Source organism: Haliaeetus albicilla, chromosome 5 (genome assembly GCF_947461875.1).
Source record: "Haliaeetus albicilla chromosome 5, bHalAlb1.1, whole genome shotgun sequence".
Classification (NCBI taxonomy): Eukaryota; Metazoa; Chordata; class Aves; order Accipitriformes; family Accipitridae; genus Haliaeetus; species Haliaeetus albicilla.
Window position 1 is genome coordinate 10400574 of NC_091487.1, and position 19200 is coordinate 10419773.

The window sequence follows — 19200 nt, forward strand, 5'->3', positions numbered from 1 at the left end:
TTTCCATGGTGGATCATTATTATTTTTGGGTTTTTTTAGGGTTGTCTGATAAAATTTGCCACACATGCTTGCATTTACTGTACTCGGTACAGTTCTTCTAGTGTGACTACATAACTACTAATATTAGTGACTTCAAGTAACTTCTTGCTTATTATTCTTAAAAACAAAACCGCAACAGGAACAAAAAACACACGGCAAAAATTGAAACAGCTCAGTTCACTCTTCAGGCATGACAGCTTACTGAATATATCAGAGGAAGGAAAAGGTGTTAATGTTTTTCAGTCAGCTTTGTCCCAGCAGTTCCACATAATTATTTTTTGTCTGTATTGACAAACTCCTTTTCTGCCTAAAATACTCAGATTTGCTGCTGTGATTAATGTGGTCCTCCTCACAGGCTGTAGGAAGTTTGTAGTGTTTTCACTAATCATAAAAATATAAACTTGTTTCTTGAGAATATGTACTTTTATACATTTTCTTGATGACTGCGTTGGTGAATCTGTGTTTCAGAACTTCTGTAGAGGAACGATAGTTTGCTCAGGCTTGAATGTAAAACTTTACTTACAGAGATACCTGATTGGGAAGTCACACACCAAGCAATGTCTTGCCACTTTGCTGCAAGATGTGGAAGTATAACCTCAGTGGATTATATGATAGAATTTATACCACAGATGCTGCAGTGTGCCTCGTACTGTCCTTGGCAAGAGCAATAATCAATAATATGTATGCTTGCCATATTACAGGATTCATCAAGCTCCAGACATGTGGAAAAAGAAGTTTAAAATCTTGTTTGCAAATTAAAAAGGTGGATCAGGAACCAGAACCAGCTAAAGCAGTGGATAAGGGAAGGTCCAAGTAGAATGGTCCTTGCAAAATGCCTGGCAGTAACAAAATGCTTGATTTTTCACGCAGAAAGAGTGAGTGTGGAGGAGGATGCTATATATGTATGGAATACACCATTTTAAACACTATGTGATTAATCTCTTAGATGATGTGTTTCTAACAGAGAAACAGATCGGTGGAATAAAGCTGTAAGAAAGTGTGAGAGCCAAACATAAGCATCTAATTTAAAGAGGAAGGGTCTCTTGTGACAGTACAGTGTAATTTGGTGTAAAATTATGCATACTTCACTGAAAATAACCAGATAATAATTTCAGAATCTGCAAGAAATAAATGTATCCTCCGTAAATACCAATGGGGAAGACGTGTAGCATAGATTAGGGAGTAAGGGAAATGGAAACTCTGTGTCTTGCCCGTCTTCAGATATTTTTTGTCCCATCCAATCTAGATTTAATCCTAAATGCAGGTATGATAAGGGCTATGTGATGGTTCCTGGGTCTCCTGGGTCTGCTTTATGCAAGAGAAGAAAATACCAACAAGTCAGGTATCTAACAGCGTGTTCCAAAATTGTGATGGTCTGGGCAGCTGCTTCCCCGACCTGCTTACCTGACAAACCTCTTGTCAAGAGCTCGGCTGAGCGTGCCATGTATCTTCTTGTCCCTGTAGTCACATCTGTGGTCTAATAGTAATGAGATTGGAGTAATCTCACTGATCTGGGCTGAGTTGGACTGATAATTTAAATGTGAAAGGCTTCATAATCTCCTACTGATCCCAGAAAGTTTTCAGCTTTTAATTAAGGTCAGAATTAAAAAGATGATGACAACAAAACCTTCCACATTTACCGCCTTGCTTATAAATGTTAAGGCATGACAGCTATAGGTGAGTTCTCCTGAAATTCCCAAAGCGACGATGACATTTTTGTAAACCTCTTACAGGTTAGTGTAACACTTACAGCTGTAACAGACGTCTCTAAAAGAAAGACTGAGAAGGTTCATTCCTTTTCCTCTCATCTTTCTTGCCCTGTGCCCTGTTTGATCAGTGCAAATGGATGTTTTCTGCAGACGTGGCCGCTGTTGGAAATGTGGCTCTGTGTGACTGTCTCTGCCAGTTCAGTAACTCTTAGTTTTTTGCTTTAGATTAGAAAATTAAAAGCCTAACGAGGGGTAAACAGGTGAAAGCAGCAGCTAGGGGTGCGCGTGCCCATGGCCGAGTGGCATGGGCGTTGGTGTTGCTTGTGCTTCTGTGTGCAGGAGGGAAAAGTATGAGTCTGAATGGAGAAGAAAAGACACCAGCTAGTGCCCGAAGCAGGTTGAAACTGCTCTGCAGAAGGAGAGGAGGTCTGTGGGGAGAGGAAGGAGGCAAAGCAGCTGCAGGGGAGTTCCTGGGGCAGGGTGCACATCGTTGGGAGAGAAATTACGGGTGGAGGAGAGCCGAGCAGCAGGAGAAGAGGGTGTGAGTGGAGCCTGGGAGAACAGGAGAGCAGCAGGAGGTTGCCAGAGCCAATAAATCTGGGGAGTCTTTTCTTCTCGCTGCTCTTGGTGGTTGTTTGAAGAGCTTGCCAGCAGATGAAACCGTGGGCACTGGGTACCAGCCGCTGCAGGGGCAGCATCACGGGGTGCGCAGGCGTGCTCCTGCTGTGGCAGACCAGAAAGAAGCTTGGCTCCTAGTCTGCTCCCTTGTCCTCTCCTTGATGTTGAGCAAACAAGTGAGAAACCGTACTGGAGGGAGGAGGGTATAGCTGCTGCCCAGCTGTGGGTGCTTTGTTGTGACCACTTCTTTTTTTTTAATTTTAAATCAGTTGTTATTGGGGTGAGCGGAGTTGGAAAAGTGTGGCTGGTACCCTGATCTGAATAACACCTTGAGTGAGGCTTTTGTGATTCAGCCGAATAGAAACATTACTGCAGGACCCTGTAGGACCTAGAGGGCTAGCTTGACACCATCCAGGTAAAACTATTTGAGGTTCTGGAGAGACTGCCTGAGAAGATGACAACATGGACAATGAGCAAAGGGGGAAACTGAGGCACGTTGACAAAGTCACCCAGAAGAGCCACAGGTGGAACCCCTCTCTTCCTTCCCTGAAACCCAACTTAGTAAACCCAGTAAATAATTGAGGTTTTGATCAACTCTTTTCTTTTTATTCTACTGTTTGGAACATGGCTGTAACACAGTCATGGAACTGTCACCTGTGCAGGTTATGCAGGTGAGCAGTAGCAGAGTGTGAGCAAGGGATCTTTTCTCTTGACAAAGAAAAGGTGGAATTTTCTTCTTTGTGGTGGTTATACATCATCCAGTGTTTTCCCCTTCATATTGTGATACATCATCTTGTGTTTCATGCTAGAGATGTTGTGAGAGGAGTGAGTGATGTTATGTAACTTAAGCAGAGAATTATGTTCTTATGTTCTAAAAGTGACTGTTGGTTTGATAAAGCAGTTGACTAATCAGTAAATTACCCATTGTTTTTTAAAATACTTGCGCTGCAAAATGTAAATGAAAAAAATTTCTCCACTTGTCAGTATGAAAAATGACAATAGCAAAAATAATACATAGGACATCTGCTCTGATTTTTTAAAACTTAAAATGCATTTAAGGCAGATGTTGCAGAATTTGAATGGAAATCGGAGTAGATGGAAGAACAAAACATAGCTGTTTACCTTTTATGAAGTCCCATTTTTATGGTTAATATCACTAGCAATATCTGATTCAGTGCCTGTATTTTTCCACTGTTTGTATCAGAATGAACTGAATGTTCTTAAAACTGTTGCTATGTCAGGATGACATATAGTTTCAATATTAAAAAAAAATAATATTGGTGAGTCAGTATTTTGGGGTGTTTTCTGATGTTCTCTCCTTTTGTCCATCCTTTCTTTCCAGGAGAATACATAAAAACATGGAGGCCGCGGTATTTTCTTTTGAAGAACGATGGCACATTCATTGGCTACAAGGAACGACCGCAGGACGTTGACCAGCGGGAATCACCTTTAAATAACTTCTCAGTAGCTCGTAAGTGTTTTTACCTGCTCCCTTGTCCAGTTTGGGGTTGATGTCGTCTTGTAGTCATAGTGCTGGTAAGCTGCATCAGTAATATTCAAATCTGCCCAGAGCAATATATCTAAACACTAAACGTGTTTATCTGAGATGAACCCCCTCTGCCCCATGTTTCTCAGGAATGACTGGGATGTGGAGGTTTGATGCTCTGCTTTTTTTTGCAGGTGGTTTTTTTTTGGTTTTTTTGTTTGTTTGTTTTTGGGTTTTTTTCCCCACTGTTTCTGGTTATAGAATAAAACAGGTTTATTTGTTAATATTTTGTATGTCTGTTACTCAGCAAGTTGCTTTAAAGTGAAAATTAACCCAGGCATGTGTCTCGGTACTTGGCAGGCAGGTGCAGCCGAAGTGTTTCAGCCTCTGTTCTGCCACCAGATCTGGGTTCAAGTGGCTTTGACGGAGGTCAAAGTTACTTGATTGTTAGCATAAGAGAATGCAGAGTGAGTAGTGGTTTTAATGAAACACACTCAGTTTTTCTTAATTTTGAGCACAAACCCATATTTCTTCTGTTAGGCCCAACAAAAGGGTTTGGAAATAATAACAACTCCTAACCTCTGCACTCTCCTATGCAAACGTTTCCGACTTTGCTCAGGTGCTGCAGCACAGGATGTGATAGAAGACTCTGAAGATAATTTCCTTTTCTTGCTCATGTTTTTAACCTTTCGCTGTATACTTCCAGCTTTTATTTTCTCCTGTTCTTAATCTTTCCTGTCTCATGATCTGCCTATGTCTCGTTCCACCACTTAAAAATAGATCATTGTGGCACCTGTTATTAACAACGATCTGTTCCGTGTTCCTGGTGACTAGTGGAAGCGAAGCTCTGCAGAGAGAAGGGTAGGGGCTTTCTCTCTTCATTATAGGGTAGCTTGAAATACATGGGGTTCATCTTTATAGTTAACCTTTGAGCAGGCAGATTTATTTTGGAACATCCTGGGCCTGAAGAGGGCTGGGCAGCACTAGGAATTAATGCAAATGTTCATTTTTTTTCTGCTGGTAGCAACATATACCTGTTCTGACTGATGATGGGAATAAATAATGGACATGCTGTTGCCTGGTGCCTCTGTGCAGGATGCCAAGAGTGCTTTGGGGTTTTTTGTCTCGTTTTAGAGAGCGAATTGTCGTAGTGTTTTCATTTCGGTAATGACACTGTACTTCCCTCTTTAGACTGGTATCTCTTTATGGATCAAGAAGGTAAAGAAAAGCAGCAGAGAGCCATTAATTCATAAATTAATTCAGTACTTGGTCTGTAGCCAGAGGCTTTTAACAAATGCACTTTTTGCAGGACACTTCTGTTGCTGCTAACTGTTACTTATGATAATTATTTACTGCAGCTCAGTGCTAAGGAGTAAGAAAAGATGTGTCCATTGCCTTCTCTTTGTCCAAGTTGCCTTCAGAATGGGTTAACTTGAATCGGTTTTCACAACAGGAATATGGTGCTTTTTTTGGCAGATTGAGCCCATCAGTCTTGGCATTTATAGATAAACAAGTTGGTTACCATGGTATCTGAGCATTGTTGAAAGAGACAAGACACATGCCTATAGAGTAAGGTGTAGCCCCCGTAAGAGGGATTGCAGGGAGGGTGGTGGGTGGAAGGATGTTCCTAGCAGTGGCTCTTGCCTGGTGAACCAGTGACAGGTTGGGAAGGCCTTGATGACTCGGGGGTGGGCCTCACTGCCAGAAATCATTATTGTGGTTTTGGGCTTACAGAAGCAGCTGTTGCCCCACCAGGATTTAATTTCTTATGTAGGCATTGGCATGCAGTGCTACCAGCACCTGATGTGCGGTTCCCTTCTGGGTACCCTCCACACTTGTATCATGTGGATGTGTTTTGCACCACAAGTTTTGCCTCTGAACCTGCTTGCCTGGTACTTTCATTTGGGTTAACTTGTTGAGTTAGCATGAGTGAACCTTAGCTGCCTTTGGAGGAAGGCTCAGGCCAGAACACAGCCTTGCACTGCAGAGGCAGCCTGTAGAAGCCTCCTGCCAGTGAAAGGTGGGGGGAATTTAGCTTAAAAGTTTTGTAAAAATTCTTTTTTTTTTTTTTTTTTTTTTTTTTCCCAAGAGACCATGATACTCCTCCTGACTTTTTTGTTAATTAGTGAACTAGATTTTTTTTTTTTAATGAGATGGCAGGCTGTCTGTGTCACTCTGTTCTTTGGAAGTGGTCCCATGTTTCTGATTAAAATCTTTACCCTCTTCTGCTGTAAAATAATGTAGGCTTTTTTATCTTTGCAAGTAAAAGATTTTTTTTCTCATGAATAGGGGACTCTTCTTACTTGTAGTATAAAATTCATATTAAGTGATTTTGTCAACCCATGAGAGGTAGGAAATACTCAATTCAGGAGAAAACAGTGAAAGAAGGTAGCATCTAATGATGATCTGTCTTTTCCCTTAACAGGTATGAAGAAAGTATTAGCAATAAATAGAGCATGCTTTCCATGTGCTTGACAGTCTCTTCTTTCTCCTATACCCACCTTTTCCTTTCAGTCTGTGAGGGTTTTGATAATACATCTTCGAAAACTTGTTTCTAGGGCACCCCATGGGTAGGTAGAGAGGCTCACTTTTAAAGTACCTTTTTCTCCACCTAATTTTCCATTTAAAATAGCCATATATCTATGTTTGTAATTTAATGATACGTTTAAGGAGTTTATTCTCCCTGGAAGTAACCTATTGGTGATTTATTTAAAAAAAACAAACAAACAACCCAAAACTTCTGAAGGATGGTGCCTGAGCATTTAACTGTGGGTTTTGTCATATTTGTGTTCATGTTCTGTACCTCACCACTAGTAAGGCAAGAGGAATAAAAAAGCCTGTAACTAAATAGTTCTGCTCCAGAGACCCTGAAGATAAATAACCAATAGAGCCTGTGTTGTAAATCTGTGAGATAAGTAGCCTTCATGCCGATTGTAATCTTGGATTATCATGTATGTCTCCCTATTAGGTTATAAGCCTTTAAAACCATAGAGCTGAGAAGAGCAGTATATTGTGAAAAACCACATGGAGAGAGGCTATTCCTGCTAGAAAGAAGGGATTATTTCTCCGACTGTCAAAAAGGAGGGTGGACTGTGGTGGTTTTGTTGTGCAGCTGAAAACATAATTGCTCAACAATATGAGTGCTCCTTTTGGGACAGGACTGCGTGTCTGCAGTCAAGCATTTATCAGAGGGCATGAGATGGCTAGATTAGTGAACAGACTTTTTTGTCTGCTGTTACTAGGGGCCACCTTAGTCCAGGTCTGTAACTCAGGGCTCCCAGCTCCTTGCCTTTGCCATGCTGAGCTGTTTGGGGGCTAATTTATCCAGTGGTGCTAGCAGAAAAGGAGCACTTCAACGTAATATTCCTGTTGGCCTATCCAAAGTTTTATTTATTCATCATTCTTCTTGCCTGATTTACTTATTTTTTTTCTTCCCATCTCCTTCCTTAGAGAAACCAAAGCAGGAATGGGAAGAAGGATTCTTCCTTGACGTTATTGTTTTAAGTGTGATGTCATTATATAGGGAGCAGAATCTGACACTTTCATCGAAAGTAATCTGCCTTTTACCTTCAGTGCTGGGGAAGCAAATATTGTGACATTTTAGAAAGTCACTGGGATAATACTAAGTGTCTTTCAAATACAAAATGGTAATTTACATTTGAATGCCTTAGTGTCTATTCCTGTTAGGAGCAATTTCTCTGTCCTACTTACTTTAAAAGACCAAAGGCCAGGAAAGAATCGAAGCTCTTCAGAGCAATTTAAATCATTTTTAACAGGCTGCTGTTCATAGTACTTAATTTGTTGCAAATGGGAAATACTTATGTCGGCCTGTTTGACAGGAAAAACTGTCTTCGAAGTGGGGAAGTGGGTAAGCGACCCTCGGCTGGTATTTCAGATGTGAATGTTCATATAGCAGAATCCCCAACGTGCCGCGAATCAGACCTGATGTGTATCTGTGCTGTGCTGTAGTGGCGCATGTTGCGGTACCCGATTACAGAAGGGAAGTTTGGTGCTTCTCTAGCTTGCCAACTATGGTGAAGAGCACAGAGCTAGTTTTAAAAGTAAGAAAAAAACCCCTACTGCTTCATTGTTTTGTTGATAAAATCCATGCAATTGTTGTATATGGGGAGAACTAAGTGGTAGCTTCAAACTTTCTGAAACCTATGTGGTACAGCACTTTGGTAAAGCAATTTAAAAATAAAGCCTTCTGTATTTCTTGATATGTGCTGTTATGATTGAGCAGGGTAATTAGACAGCATATTGTTCACTAAACAAAACACTTCTATGTGACATACTTGAATTATAGTGGTTATTAACTGACAAATCTCTATTATTCATCTTGCTGTATGCCTTAAAGATTGCTGGATCAGCAAGCTTAACAAATATCAATGGACAGTGCTGATTTAGGGGAAAAGTGGTGATGTTTAATTGGTCCCCTTCTATGACAAAATGCCTTGTGTGGTTTATTATGCTGAAATTAAATGGTTAAACTTTAGAGTTCATGGCTAGTTTAAATATCTGTGCTGCTACTTCAGAATACTTAATCTGAGGCACTAAATGTGAATCTAAAGTCAGTTTATTTCTTCATAATGTTGCACTTCTGGGTAAGTATAGGAGAACAGCTCTGGATTAGCATGAGGTTAGAAATAGTCTGATTTTCTTCTTTGAGTCTTCAGCCAAATTCAGTATCTATTAGGGCTGCATTGTGCAGGCTCATAAAGAACAACCCCAGCCTTAATCTAATCACATCAAGCAGACAAAAATGGGAGGCAGAACAAACAAACAACAACAAAAAAGAAGAGCAGCTAAGGCAAGGTGGGCAATCTGGGAGCAGGAACGAGATATTTTGAGCTGAATTTATCAGAACAGGGCTTACTGGGCTGCGCCGGCTTGTGCAGTTGTGTTCGGCTTTCGTTGCCATTCTGTGAAAGAGGATGGAGGTAGCTGGAAGGCTAAATACGGCACTCTGCAAGCACGGCTGCGTCGCTGTGTGGAAGTTCTTTAATCTCGGTGAATGAAGGAGTGCCGTTTATCACACTAAAACCTTTTCATGACTCATTAATAAACTTTCTCATATCTAATTGCAGTGCTTTAGTAGGATGCAGTATAACCTCAGCGTGCTATTAAAGAAAAATTAGATTTTCTTGTCATGAAAAATGTAAAGTTACTCATCGAAAAGCTTATAATTCCAGTACCAAATGAGGCATGAAATATATTGCCAAAAATACAGCGCCCAAAAACACTGGCGGTAAATATTTTATCTTGGTGCTAATTAAGAGCTTGAATTTAAAACTGAGTATTCTAAATTATCACAATAATAAAATTAACCTAACGATACTAGTGTAGCCTTAGTAACGTGCACTGTTATTCTGGCCGGATTCTGTCCTTGACTTGCACATTGCTGATGGTGGAGGATGTTCGTAGCTCTAGCAGTAAGCAGAAATTTCTTCTTGTCTTCATAGTGCCTTTTTATTTACTTGGAAGTTGATTTAGAACCCAAAGACCAAATAATAGCAAGCTTGTTGTTTTATTAACTGCAAGGAAAAGAGTTTAATATAAGAAAAAAAACCCCAGTTATCTCTCTTCCCCTCCCCCAGCCCTGCTCACTTTTTTCCTTAATTTGACATTCCTTTAACAGGAGCTGTTTAATTAGCATTAGATTTTCTATTAATGTAAATCTGAAAAATGTGGTGTTTTGGCTTCTATTGTTATTTAATTGATTTTTCTTTTGTTTTTCAGAGCCTCTCTTTTAGTATAGCTAGTGTACCCTTAATCAGGTGCATTTTCAGGCCTAAATTTGAAGAATAAATACTCATAGCATCCTATGAAGCTTAAAATAGTAGGTGTGATTTTAAAAAAAAATAAATTAACGCTCAGCTTTCAAGAGAGCATTTTTATGAAGGAAGCAGTGTTTTTTGCATGTAGCTGTACTTCTGTAGCCTTTTTGGGTTGTGCTTAAATACTGGCAATGATGGAAGCTGTTAGCTGCCTGTCCGTACAGCATCCAACTCTGCGGCAGCTGTCCCAAAGGCGTTCTGAACAGGGTCTTTTCTGGGGGTGCCTCTGCAGTTTGATATTCCCTCTAGTGTTTGAGGATTGGAAATGCTGAGTCTAATCGTCAGGTCGCTGCAAAATGACCAAACATGCTCTCTAGCAACTCCTTGAAAGCCAAGGACAGGGTTTGATGTCGGGAAAGTCAAAGGGAGGGAATGTGGGGGTTTGGCTTCAATTTCAGTGGATGTAATTGCTGCGTTATCAGCTGACTTTGTCCATGTGCTCTGCTCTGGATGACCTTTGGAATGTAGGACCTGAGTCTGAACAGCTTCTGTGTTATCACATCACATTTCTACTTACCTCTATGGGCAGACCAAATGTGGAGCCGTTCTAAGCAGAATTTGATTTCGGTGCTGCTTAGATGACTATCTCCCAAGCTATTTATTGGTTTCATCAACACAGTAAATTGTCTCAAGTCTCCTAAAGAAGTACTTACAGAGATTTCTATGGCTGATTAATTGCAACAGTTTGCTAGATAAGAATAAAGACAAATGATTATTTAAACCTGCTTATGTACCATGACTCTTTCTTCCTTGATTGTGGTAGAGTGCCAGCTGATGAAGACAGAACGACCTAAACCAAACACATTTATCATTAGATGCCTCCAGTGGACCACAGTAATTGAAAGAACATTTCATGTGGAGACTCCAGAGGAGCGGTATGTTTCATTCATATTTAATACATAAACTACTTGCAAAAGCAGATGCAAGCGTTCAGCATTAATAGCGAGTCCTTTGCTCAAGCTCTTATTTATCGGATGATGTACGTCTAGACTGAAAAGCGACAAATAATTTTTGAGCGCCTCCGTTTTAGTGCGTGTTCCAGTATAAAAGATACCTTAAAGGGGGTTCAGAGAGTGGATTTTGAGTAGTACTTATAAATGAAGTGTTGCTAGGTTGGGTATCCAAAACGGACAGGTGCAGGTGTGTACCAGCACTCAGGTAGTTATTTCTGGAAACTTAAGGTTCATTTCTCACTGGAAATGTTGTGGTATGTGAAATGAAGGGTTTCTGACCTGGGAGTTTCTGGAAGGGTGAGCACCAGTGAAACAGAGATTCAGGCAAAGTTGAGTTGTATCAGAATACTGACCCTTTAAAGTCTTTTTAGACACCTTGTTTTTAAAGGAAAAAAATTAGTTGTATCATTGCTGATTGCTAATGTTTTATGCAAATTAGATAATAAAAGTGATAGTTATCTGCTGCAGGTGCAGATTTCTGTTTTAGCTGTTAGGAAACAAAGCTAAGAGCATGCATCCTGTGCTCTCATCATTGGAGAATTGATCTCTTACCTCCTGAGAGAACAGTTTTCCAGCACAGCTATTCTACAACTACAGAGTATTTAAATATTTACTTGCTCTTCAGGAACTGAACTTAAATTATTCCAGTACCATTGCCCTAGGGGAAGGGGTATTTTAAAACCCTTGTCCTCCCTAGATATGATACTGGCACATGTTTATTTTTAAGATCAGCAAATTCTACCTAATAATCTTTGCTTTTTTTCTTCCATAGCCTTTGCATGCCCTGATTTAAAGAAGGTTCCTGTTTATTGGTTTTGATTCTGTTACAGTGATCAGAAGAAGGTGAAATCAAATTAAAAGCAAAGAAAAAGAACTGGTCCTTGTTTCGTTTAGTAGCTTTGTGGTCAGTGACCCTAAAGGGAGTGAATAACAGTTTCCACTTGGGGGAAGATTGTGTTTCAGTCTTGTTTTGTTCCCTCCTAGCCAATTAAGTCAGCTTTGTGACACTTCAGGGCTCGGAGTGTTAGTCACCTTTGTTGTGTACGCTTGAGACATAAAAGCTGAGGGTGAAATTCTGGTCTCCCAGAAATCAAAGATACTCATTTCAGGAGGGCCGAGATCTCAACCAAGTCAGTAACAAATCTTAAAAAAGATGTGAAGGTAGATACGCCTTTAGCTTTCTCTGTGCCTTTAAAACCAACATTTCTTTTTTGAGAGAGATGGAGAGATAAAAACACAGAAGAAAAAGTTCTTTTTGTAATTGTTCTGAATATGAAAAATGCCTAGTAAACAAAAGAATGTGTTTATGATGGTAAATGAAGTAGTCTGTGCTGGGAGTGTAGGGAGAATGTGCAGAATGTTTAGCATTACCTTGCTGCCCCAGACAGGGCTGGATAGTGCACGTTCAGACAAAATCCAAGATAAAAAATGCACAGGGTGGGAAAGACCTTATGTGTAATTGGTGCAGGTTTTATTAGAATCTTATGTTGGGTACTTTTTCCCATGGACTTTGCTTCCTCTGGGAAATGATCTGCCTCTTCCGTCTGTCACAAACTGAAATTCACATGTTCAGATACAATTTTTTTTTTTCCCCTTAACAATTTCATAGAACCAGTGAAAAATTTGACATTGATTAGGATGGCATGGCTTCACTGCAGGTTGTATATAGAGTTGTTCGGCATTGGCTACTTCTGTTCCTGCCATAGCAGCGAAGTATTTTACCTGTGGTGTCCTTGGGAGAAGAGTTTAGCCAGTGCCCAGAAAATACCAACTAAACCACTACATCCCGTTTCCCACAGATACAAAAGATAGTAAAACATGGTAAATTCACATAGTCCACTGAACATGTCTTCAGCCCCTGTTTGTCTTAAAGCCTGTCCCAAAACCCCGTAAGCCCTTACAAGTTGGATGCTTTACATTCAATAAATTTGCAGTGAAATGAAGGCCAAGAACTTTCACTTCAGTAGTTTCCAAAGGTGTGAAATTTCCCAAAGGACACTGGAGTGGAAGTGGTCTCCATGGGAGTTGAAGGGGTCAGTATTAGAGCACCCATTGCTGAAACAGCTGTGGAAACTTGTATCGTAACCAAGACCTGTGCCCAAGATAAAATGTCACTGCTTTTGCTGACATTCTGTGAAAATATACACAGGAATTGCTGTATTTCTGTCATCCTCTTTACAACAGAGGAATAACCTAAGTATACTGGGCTTTAATACCTTCTAGAACACCCCTTGCCATTAAAATTCAGGATATGTGTGCGAAGAGGTGGCATAGTGCCCCCAGCAGTTGGATATATGTGTTTCAATGCACCATAAGAATGGAGAAGCTGTGTTTAATTGCTTTGTGCTGCATGGGAGCCTTTTGCTTTTTGGTTTTGGCAAGTCTGTTTTTGTTATGTAAATGTCTGTATCACCAGGTCATATCTTGAGCTGCTGACTGAATGCCTATTAGAAATTCTGTTGTCTGAAAAGCCTTATACTGTATCCAAACTGGGAGGACTTCAGTTGTCTCTTGTTTCCAGTACGATTAATAAAGATGTATGTTAAAAGTGCTCTTAAAAATGCATTTTCATAGTGCTTGAAAATGCACATAATTCATTGTATGTTGCATTGATGCAGCAAAGAACATTAGTTACTCTGTATCCTTTGGTGACTCTTGCCATGGCAGACGGTAATCCAAAGTCACAAGTAATGAATGTCTTTGCTTATATTTTGCCAGGGAAGAATGGACAAAAGCCATCCAAACAGTAGCAGACAGCCTCAAGAAACAAGAGGAAGAGATGATGGATTTTAGATCTGGCTCTCCCAGTGATAATTCAGGTGCTGAAGAAATGGAAGTTTCTATGACAAAGCCAAAACACAAAGTGGTAAGTCAGCGTAGCAGGAATAACAGTATTTTTAGGTCTTCTCGAATGTAGACAAATAGCCATCAACACGCATCTGTTCCCATAACAATTCACAGTTGGTTGTAGATGCAGCTTCTGGAGGAAACGGTTGTCTGAGCTGAGCAGGTACCAGCTGAGCTCTGTGCTGAGCAAAGCCTGTCTGGGTCCACTGGAGTTCTGAGTTCAGATGTCCTTACTGGATGGCTTTCAAGGCCAACTCACTTCTGGGTTTGTGGTACAGAGCCTGAAATCATAGCTCCTGCTGGACCGTGTGACTGTGTAAACTCTTTGCAGGCTGGTGCAAAGATATTCCAGTGGATTTGCAGGATTTAGGGTGGGTCCAGTGGATTTAATTGCTCCGGATTAAGGGTTTAGGCTAACTCCCAGACAGCTGCTGTGTGTCTGTCCATAGTGTTCCTAGACGGCGGGTTTTTGCGTCAGTCACAGCATTGTCTAAATGCACAGGGTCAGCTCAGCAACGACCTTCCATGAAAGGAGTATGTGCCAGAGGAGATCTTTGCCCTGTGGAGCCCTTTTAGGTATCTGTCTTCAGCCTCCCTTCACTTCTTTCTACCTCCTTGTGGTCTCCTGTTTGCGTTTCCATTTTCCAAAGCGTTCCCACCTAATCTTGTAAGAAAGAATTGATAGAACCTTTTCCCATGCGAATGCTATGTGTGTGGATTGTACTAAGGCACTTCTTTGTGTCCTTATCTCACCACTGTCATCCCCACTTCCTTTCATAAGTTTCAGTTTTGGGAAAAACAATGACGTTTAAAAAAAAAAAAAAAAAAAGATAGCCATCTACCAGTGTCATCACCAAGTATGTGTGCCAGCCTTGTATCATGTCAGTGGTTTTACACTGATGGGGCTGGCTACTTATGTGTCACTCTGAGTTGTAGCTGCTGTTAGGCTTCTGTGTCCTTGATTGAATTCTACTAAGCAAAAGGATTTAAAAAAAACACATATGCAATGTATTCTCATGTGAATGAGAAATTCTAGTCTGAGAATGATACACTTACTGTTAGTTCATGTAATTTGGTTCTTGTTTATCTGTATCGTTAACAGACCATGAATGAATTTGAATACCTTAAACTACTGGGAAAAGGCACTTTTGGAAAGGTCATTTTAGTTAAAGAAAAAGCAACTGGACGGTATTATGCTATGAAAATTCTGAAGAAGGAAGTTATTGTAGCAAAGGTGGGTAGATGGGAAACTTGGGAATGTGGTTCACCCTTGATACAGCCTTTGGGAAAGTCATACCAAGGATTCTCTGAGTACTTGTAAAGAATTGCGCCATTAGTGTTTGAAATGGACCCCTGACCTGAGGAATCACTTTGCTGATTTCCTTCTGCTTGTGTTTCAGGATGAAGTAGCGCACACGCTGACAGAAAACCGTGTTTTACAGAACTCACGGCATCCATTCTTAACAGTAAGCATTTCTCTCTCTGCTGAGTGTAACTTAACATCATGACAGCCAAGACTTTACTTATTTTTTATTATTTATATAATACATCAGAGATCTGTGTTTTCAGAGTGGCTGTGTATTTTTGTACCCTTCCGTTTTTGGGAAGCACAAATTAAAATGCTTTTTTAAGTCTTCTGATTCTTGCAGAGCAGGTCCTCAGTACCTCTTGAAGACAGTGTTTTAGGGTGTGGTTTGACTTTATGGCTCACCCATTTAATGGCTTGCTATCTCTGAGAGAAGTATCTGCTTTCGTTGTCCTCCAAATGCTTAGTCTCCTCTTTGTATCAGAGATCAGGGTGACCCTGATCTTGTGACAAACAAGTTCAAGAAGATAGAGTGGGGGAAAAACCCTTTAATTTTGACCGCCTTTGTTGTTTTTGTAAGCTCCCAGAAGCAGCTTACTGTGGAATCAGAGCACTGGTAGTGCCAGCCAAAGGGTAGTTGTGGGAGCATGTGGGATGGGACAGGGAAGAGCAAGACCATGTTTTATCTGCTGCTTTCCTTTTGGATTGGCTTAGCTGTAAAATCAAACCATACTCTCAGTTTAGACCTCCAACACCAGCAGTCTCTCTGGGTTGAGTTTAGATACCGAAGTTCCACCTCAAGATTTTGTTTCTAGTATTTATTACAAGTTGGCTCTGAATTGTTTCCAACTGCTTAAGCCCTCTAAGAGACCTCTGTAGGATCCCGGTTGTTTCCTTCATCCAGGTACACAAGGGCTTAACTGGAATTTAGACCTTTTAAGTGTGGCCTCTGGAAGTAAATATTGGCTGTATCGGGTATAATCAGTAAATGTTTGTTGACATGTCTAAAACCCGATCCTCCCTTTCTCTGCAAAAATATGACTGGTTTGAAAATGCCACCCCTAGTAATGAAGACGATGATATCATATGCGGTATTTTCTTTTTAATGCTTTCATAAACCCAAATATCCAAAACAAGGGCTGTCTTGAGAAGTCAGCTAGGAGACAGGGTTATGACCAAAAAACTTAAGACTGTGGCAAACAAGTTGTTGTTACTTTTGCCACAGGAATACATGTGACAGGACTGTACAAAGGCACCTTGTGATGCTCCATCACACCCTCCATCCGGTCTGTTTTTGTGAATTGCTCACAAATTGACGGCAGCATTGCTCAATCCTCTGGCAGGCTGTCAACGGGGAGCAGTTGGAGGCAGCAGGGCAGAGACCAGGGTGCTGGTGTGTGTAAATATATGTGTTTCATCTAAGAGGGCTTATAGCCAGTGCAGTAAAACCTTGTGCTCTGGCGTTTGGTTGTGGCCTCTTGTCTGTGGGATGAAACTGTGGGAGCTTGTGGCCTGGGGAGGAAACTTCAGAGCCATTATTGGTACATTTTGTATCACTGTTAATGGGCCAGGACTTTGTTTCCTGGCATTATAGGTGTTACTGATAGCTTCTGCAAGGGATTGTTTTAAAGTTTTGTTAAATTTATTTAATGAAATAAGTTTGCGGTGGATCAGTCCTCAGCTGCAACAGGAAAGTGTAAGTATTATGTAAGATCCAAGGACAAAACATCCACTAAAATAGAAAATGTCATGTGTGTCTACGTTTCTGAAATTCTATTTAAAATGCTTTTATAACTGTCAGTGTGATCTGTCTTCTAAGTCTTGGTTTAAATCTGTTTCAGGCTTTAAAGTATTCCTTTCAGACACATGATCGCTTGTGTTTTGTTATGGAGTATGCTAATGGAGGGGAGGTAAGGGGAATGTAATAATGTTTAATACTTTAGGATTTTCCTGTACTACTACTAATTCTGTTTGACATTATTTCGCTAAGGTCCATGTTTGCAATTCTAATTAATCCAAGTTGTCCCAGTTAAACAGCTGTTTGCAGGTTTAACTAATATTAAGAATTAAGACTCTTAATTTTCTTAACTCCATTTTTAGAGAATAGAGTTTTTGGGTGTAGGTTCATATTTTACATGACAGCAACATATTGTAATCTGACAGTTAGTAATTCAAGAAGGCAAGGTTGCTTTCTAGTTGCTCTTCAGACAACTTTTTAACACTTTTTAATGAATATTGTGAGCATGCATTACTTTGGAGAGAACTAGAAACAGCAAACTACTGTTAGTCAAGAATGGAAAGTTGGAATATTAACATGTCTCTAAATCATGCATTAAGCTGTAGTTTTAATATGTAATTGTAGTTCAGTCAATGAGTTTTTTTAATTTTCTGTAAGTACAAGAATGTGTAGCACACAAACTGGTTATAAGTGTGCATCTGTGAATATGAGATAAAATTGTCTAATCATTTAATTTATGATGCTTTTCAACACATTTGGGAACACAGCTGGATGAGGATGGGAAGGGATTTTCTCTTAAGTGGTATCACATTCCAAGCAGGATGGGCTGCGAAGTGTGAGACATAACTCAGAAACGTGCAATCTAAAGGTAACAAATTATTGTTCTTGTAGTTGTTTTTCCATCTGTCAAGGGAGCGTGTCTTTTCTGAAGACCGGGCTCGGTTTTATGGAGCTGAGATTGTTTCAGCGCTGGATTACCTGCATTCAGAGAAGAATGTGGTTTATAGAGATTTGAAGGTACATAGAAAAATAATTTCATAGGCTTTTTGGGTTTGTGCTTTTTGTTTCTTAGTCACAAAAGCAAATGAGCCTGAACTACAAGAAAGCCTTTCCTGACTGAACTTCGACATAACAGTTATTGCAGCTGTTGGACTTGACTTTACAGGATATCTAAACACTTTTATAGTCTAAGAGGTTGTATAACGCATTTATCAGGACCCTGGCAGCTTTTCAGAGAATCTGAAGGGTTACTGAGCTACTTGGGTTGCATTTTCACTTGCCTGCTTATGTTCTCTTATGTTAAGAGAAATGTTGCTGGCTCTTCTGCATGGTGTAACATAATCCTGGGCTCTTCATCCCAGGTCTTATCAGATAGATGCAAATTCATACTGTGTGGATGTTGTCCTTCCTTGCGATATGCTGCGCAGCACTATCTCCATAGTACCTGTTGCAGTTAGAAAATTGGATAAGCTTCAAGTTGCTTACTTGTTTGGTGAGCACAGAAGGGGGGAAAAAAAAAAACCCCAAAACCCAGCAAAACAAGAAATCTCAGAGCAAACAAACGTGGGAAATTCTTGAGAAAAATGCAGCAATAGCTTTTTTTTTTTCTTTTTTTTTTTCCTGAGAAGTGTTTTCAGGAGAGGATGGGGGATACTGGTAGTTCATTTAGGAGCAATTTAAAGTGAAGCATGCTGTGTAATGTTTTTTAGGCTATGTCAAAGTCATTTTGGGATTCCTGCTGGGATTTCGTCTCCCATACCACCATGATTCCTTTGACACTGCGCTTTATTTCATACACAGTAGAAACTCTGTCCTGAAATCTGGATGGCTTTCTGACAAATTAGTGGCACAGGCTAGGTGCTGAGTAAATGTAAAAAGTGATTCTCATGTATAAGGGTCTCTTTGGAAGTGGTTCCTTAGCCTTGCATTGGATTGTTTGTTTCATTTGCTATCCTTTACTGATGCAGAATATTTCACAAAATCACTTAGAGTAAAAACAGGGATGAAGTTGTGTGAGGGGGAATACTTAATATATTTTTAAAAGAACTGGTGTTCTGTTGGTGATAATATTGTAGAAATATAAATACAATGTCTACATTCTGGATTCTTTCTGTCTATATGGTCGGTTACCCAAAGACTGCAAATTAGTTACCTAACGTTCCCTAAAGAACTTAGGAAAGGGATATAAATGTATATTTACATCATACGTGCTTTGGCAGTTGCTATGGTTCTGACCCCAGTGAGAACAAGGTTGAAAAATAATCTGCAGAAATTCATGTCTTTCATTGACTTGCTCAGGAGCAGTGTATGTTACACATAATAATGTCTTTCATTTGGATTTTCTTCTCAGTTGGAAAATCTTATGCTGGATAAAGATGGACACATAAAAATAACAGACTTTGGACTGTGCAAAGAAGGCATCAAGGATGGAGCAACAATGAAGACTTTCTGTGGCACTCCAGAGTATCTTGCACCAGAGGTATGTTTATGTTGGCTATTGTACTAAATTATCATCTTAAATGCCATCCGTGATAGCAGTAGCGATACAGAATAATTCCTGTGCCATAATGTGTTCATACAGTAACTACTGTTATATAACAACACATAGTGAAAATCTTTTATTCATCATGTTCTGGGACCTATCTTAGCATAACGATATGTGATAAT

General features: G+C 40.0%; 1 protein-coding gene across 5 annotated transcripts in view; it reads left to right on the plus strand.

Annotated features, from left to right (window-relative positions):
* AKT1 (AKT serine/threonine kinase 1) overlaps positions 1–19200 on the plus strand; it is a 74914-nt gene that overhangs the window by 36123 nt on the left and 19591 nt on the right. For all 5 annotated transcript variants that reach the window (XM_069783308.1, XM_069783306.1, XM_069783307.1 and 2 more), the window contains 8 exons: positions 3709–3837; positions 10453–10564; positions 13361–13508; positions 14592–14723; positions 14890–14955; positions 16637–16705; positions 17425–17550; positions 18884–19012. In XM_069783308.1, the coding sequence (XP_069639409.1) occupies positions 3709–3837; positions 10453–10564; positions 13361–13508; positions 14592–14723; positions 14890–14955; positions 16637–16705; positions 17425–17550; positions 18884–19012 (911 nt within the window). The remainder of the gene's footprint in view (positions 1–3708; positions 3838–10452; positions 10565–13360; positions 13509–14591; positions 14724–14889; positions 14956–16636; positions 16706–17424; positions 17551–18883; positions 19013–19200) is intronic.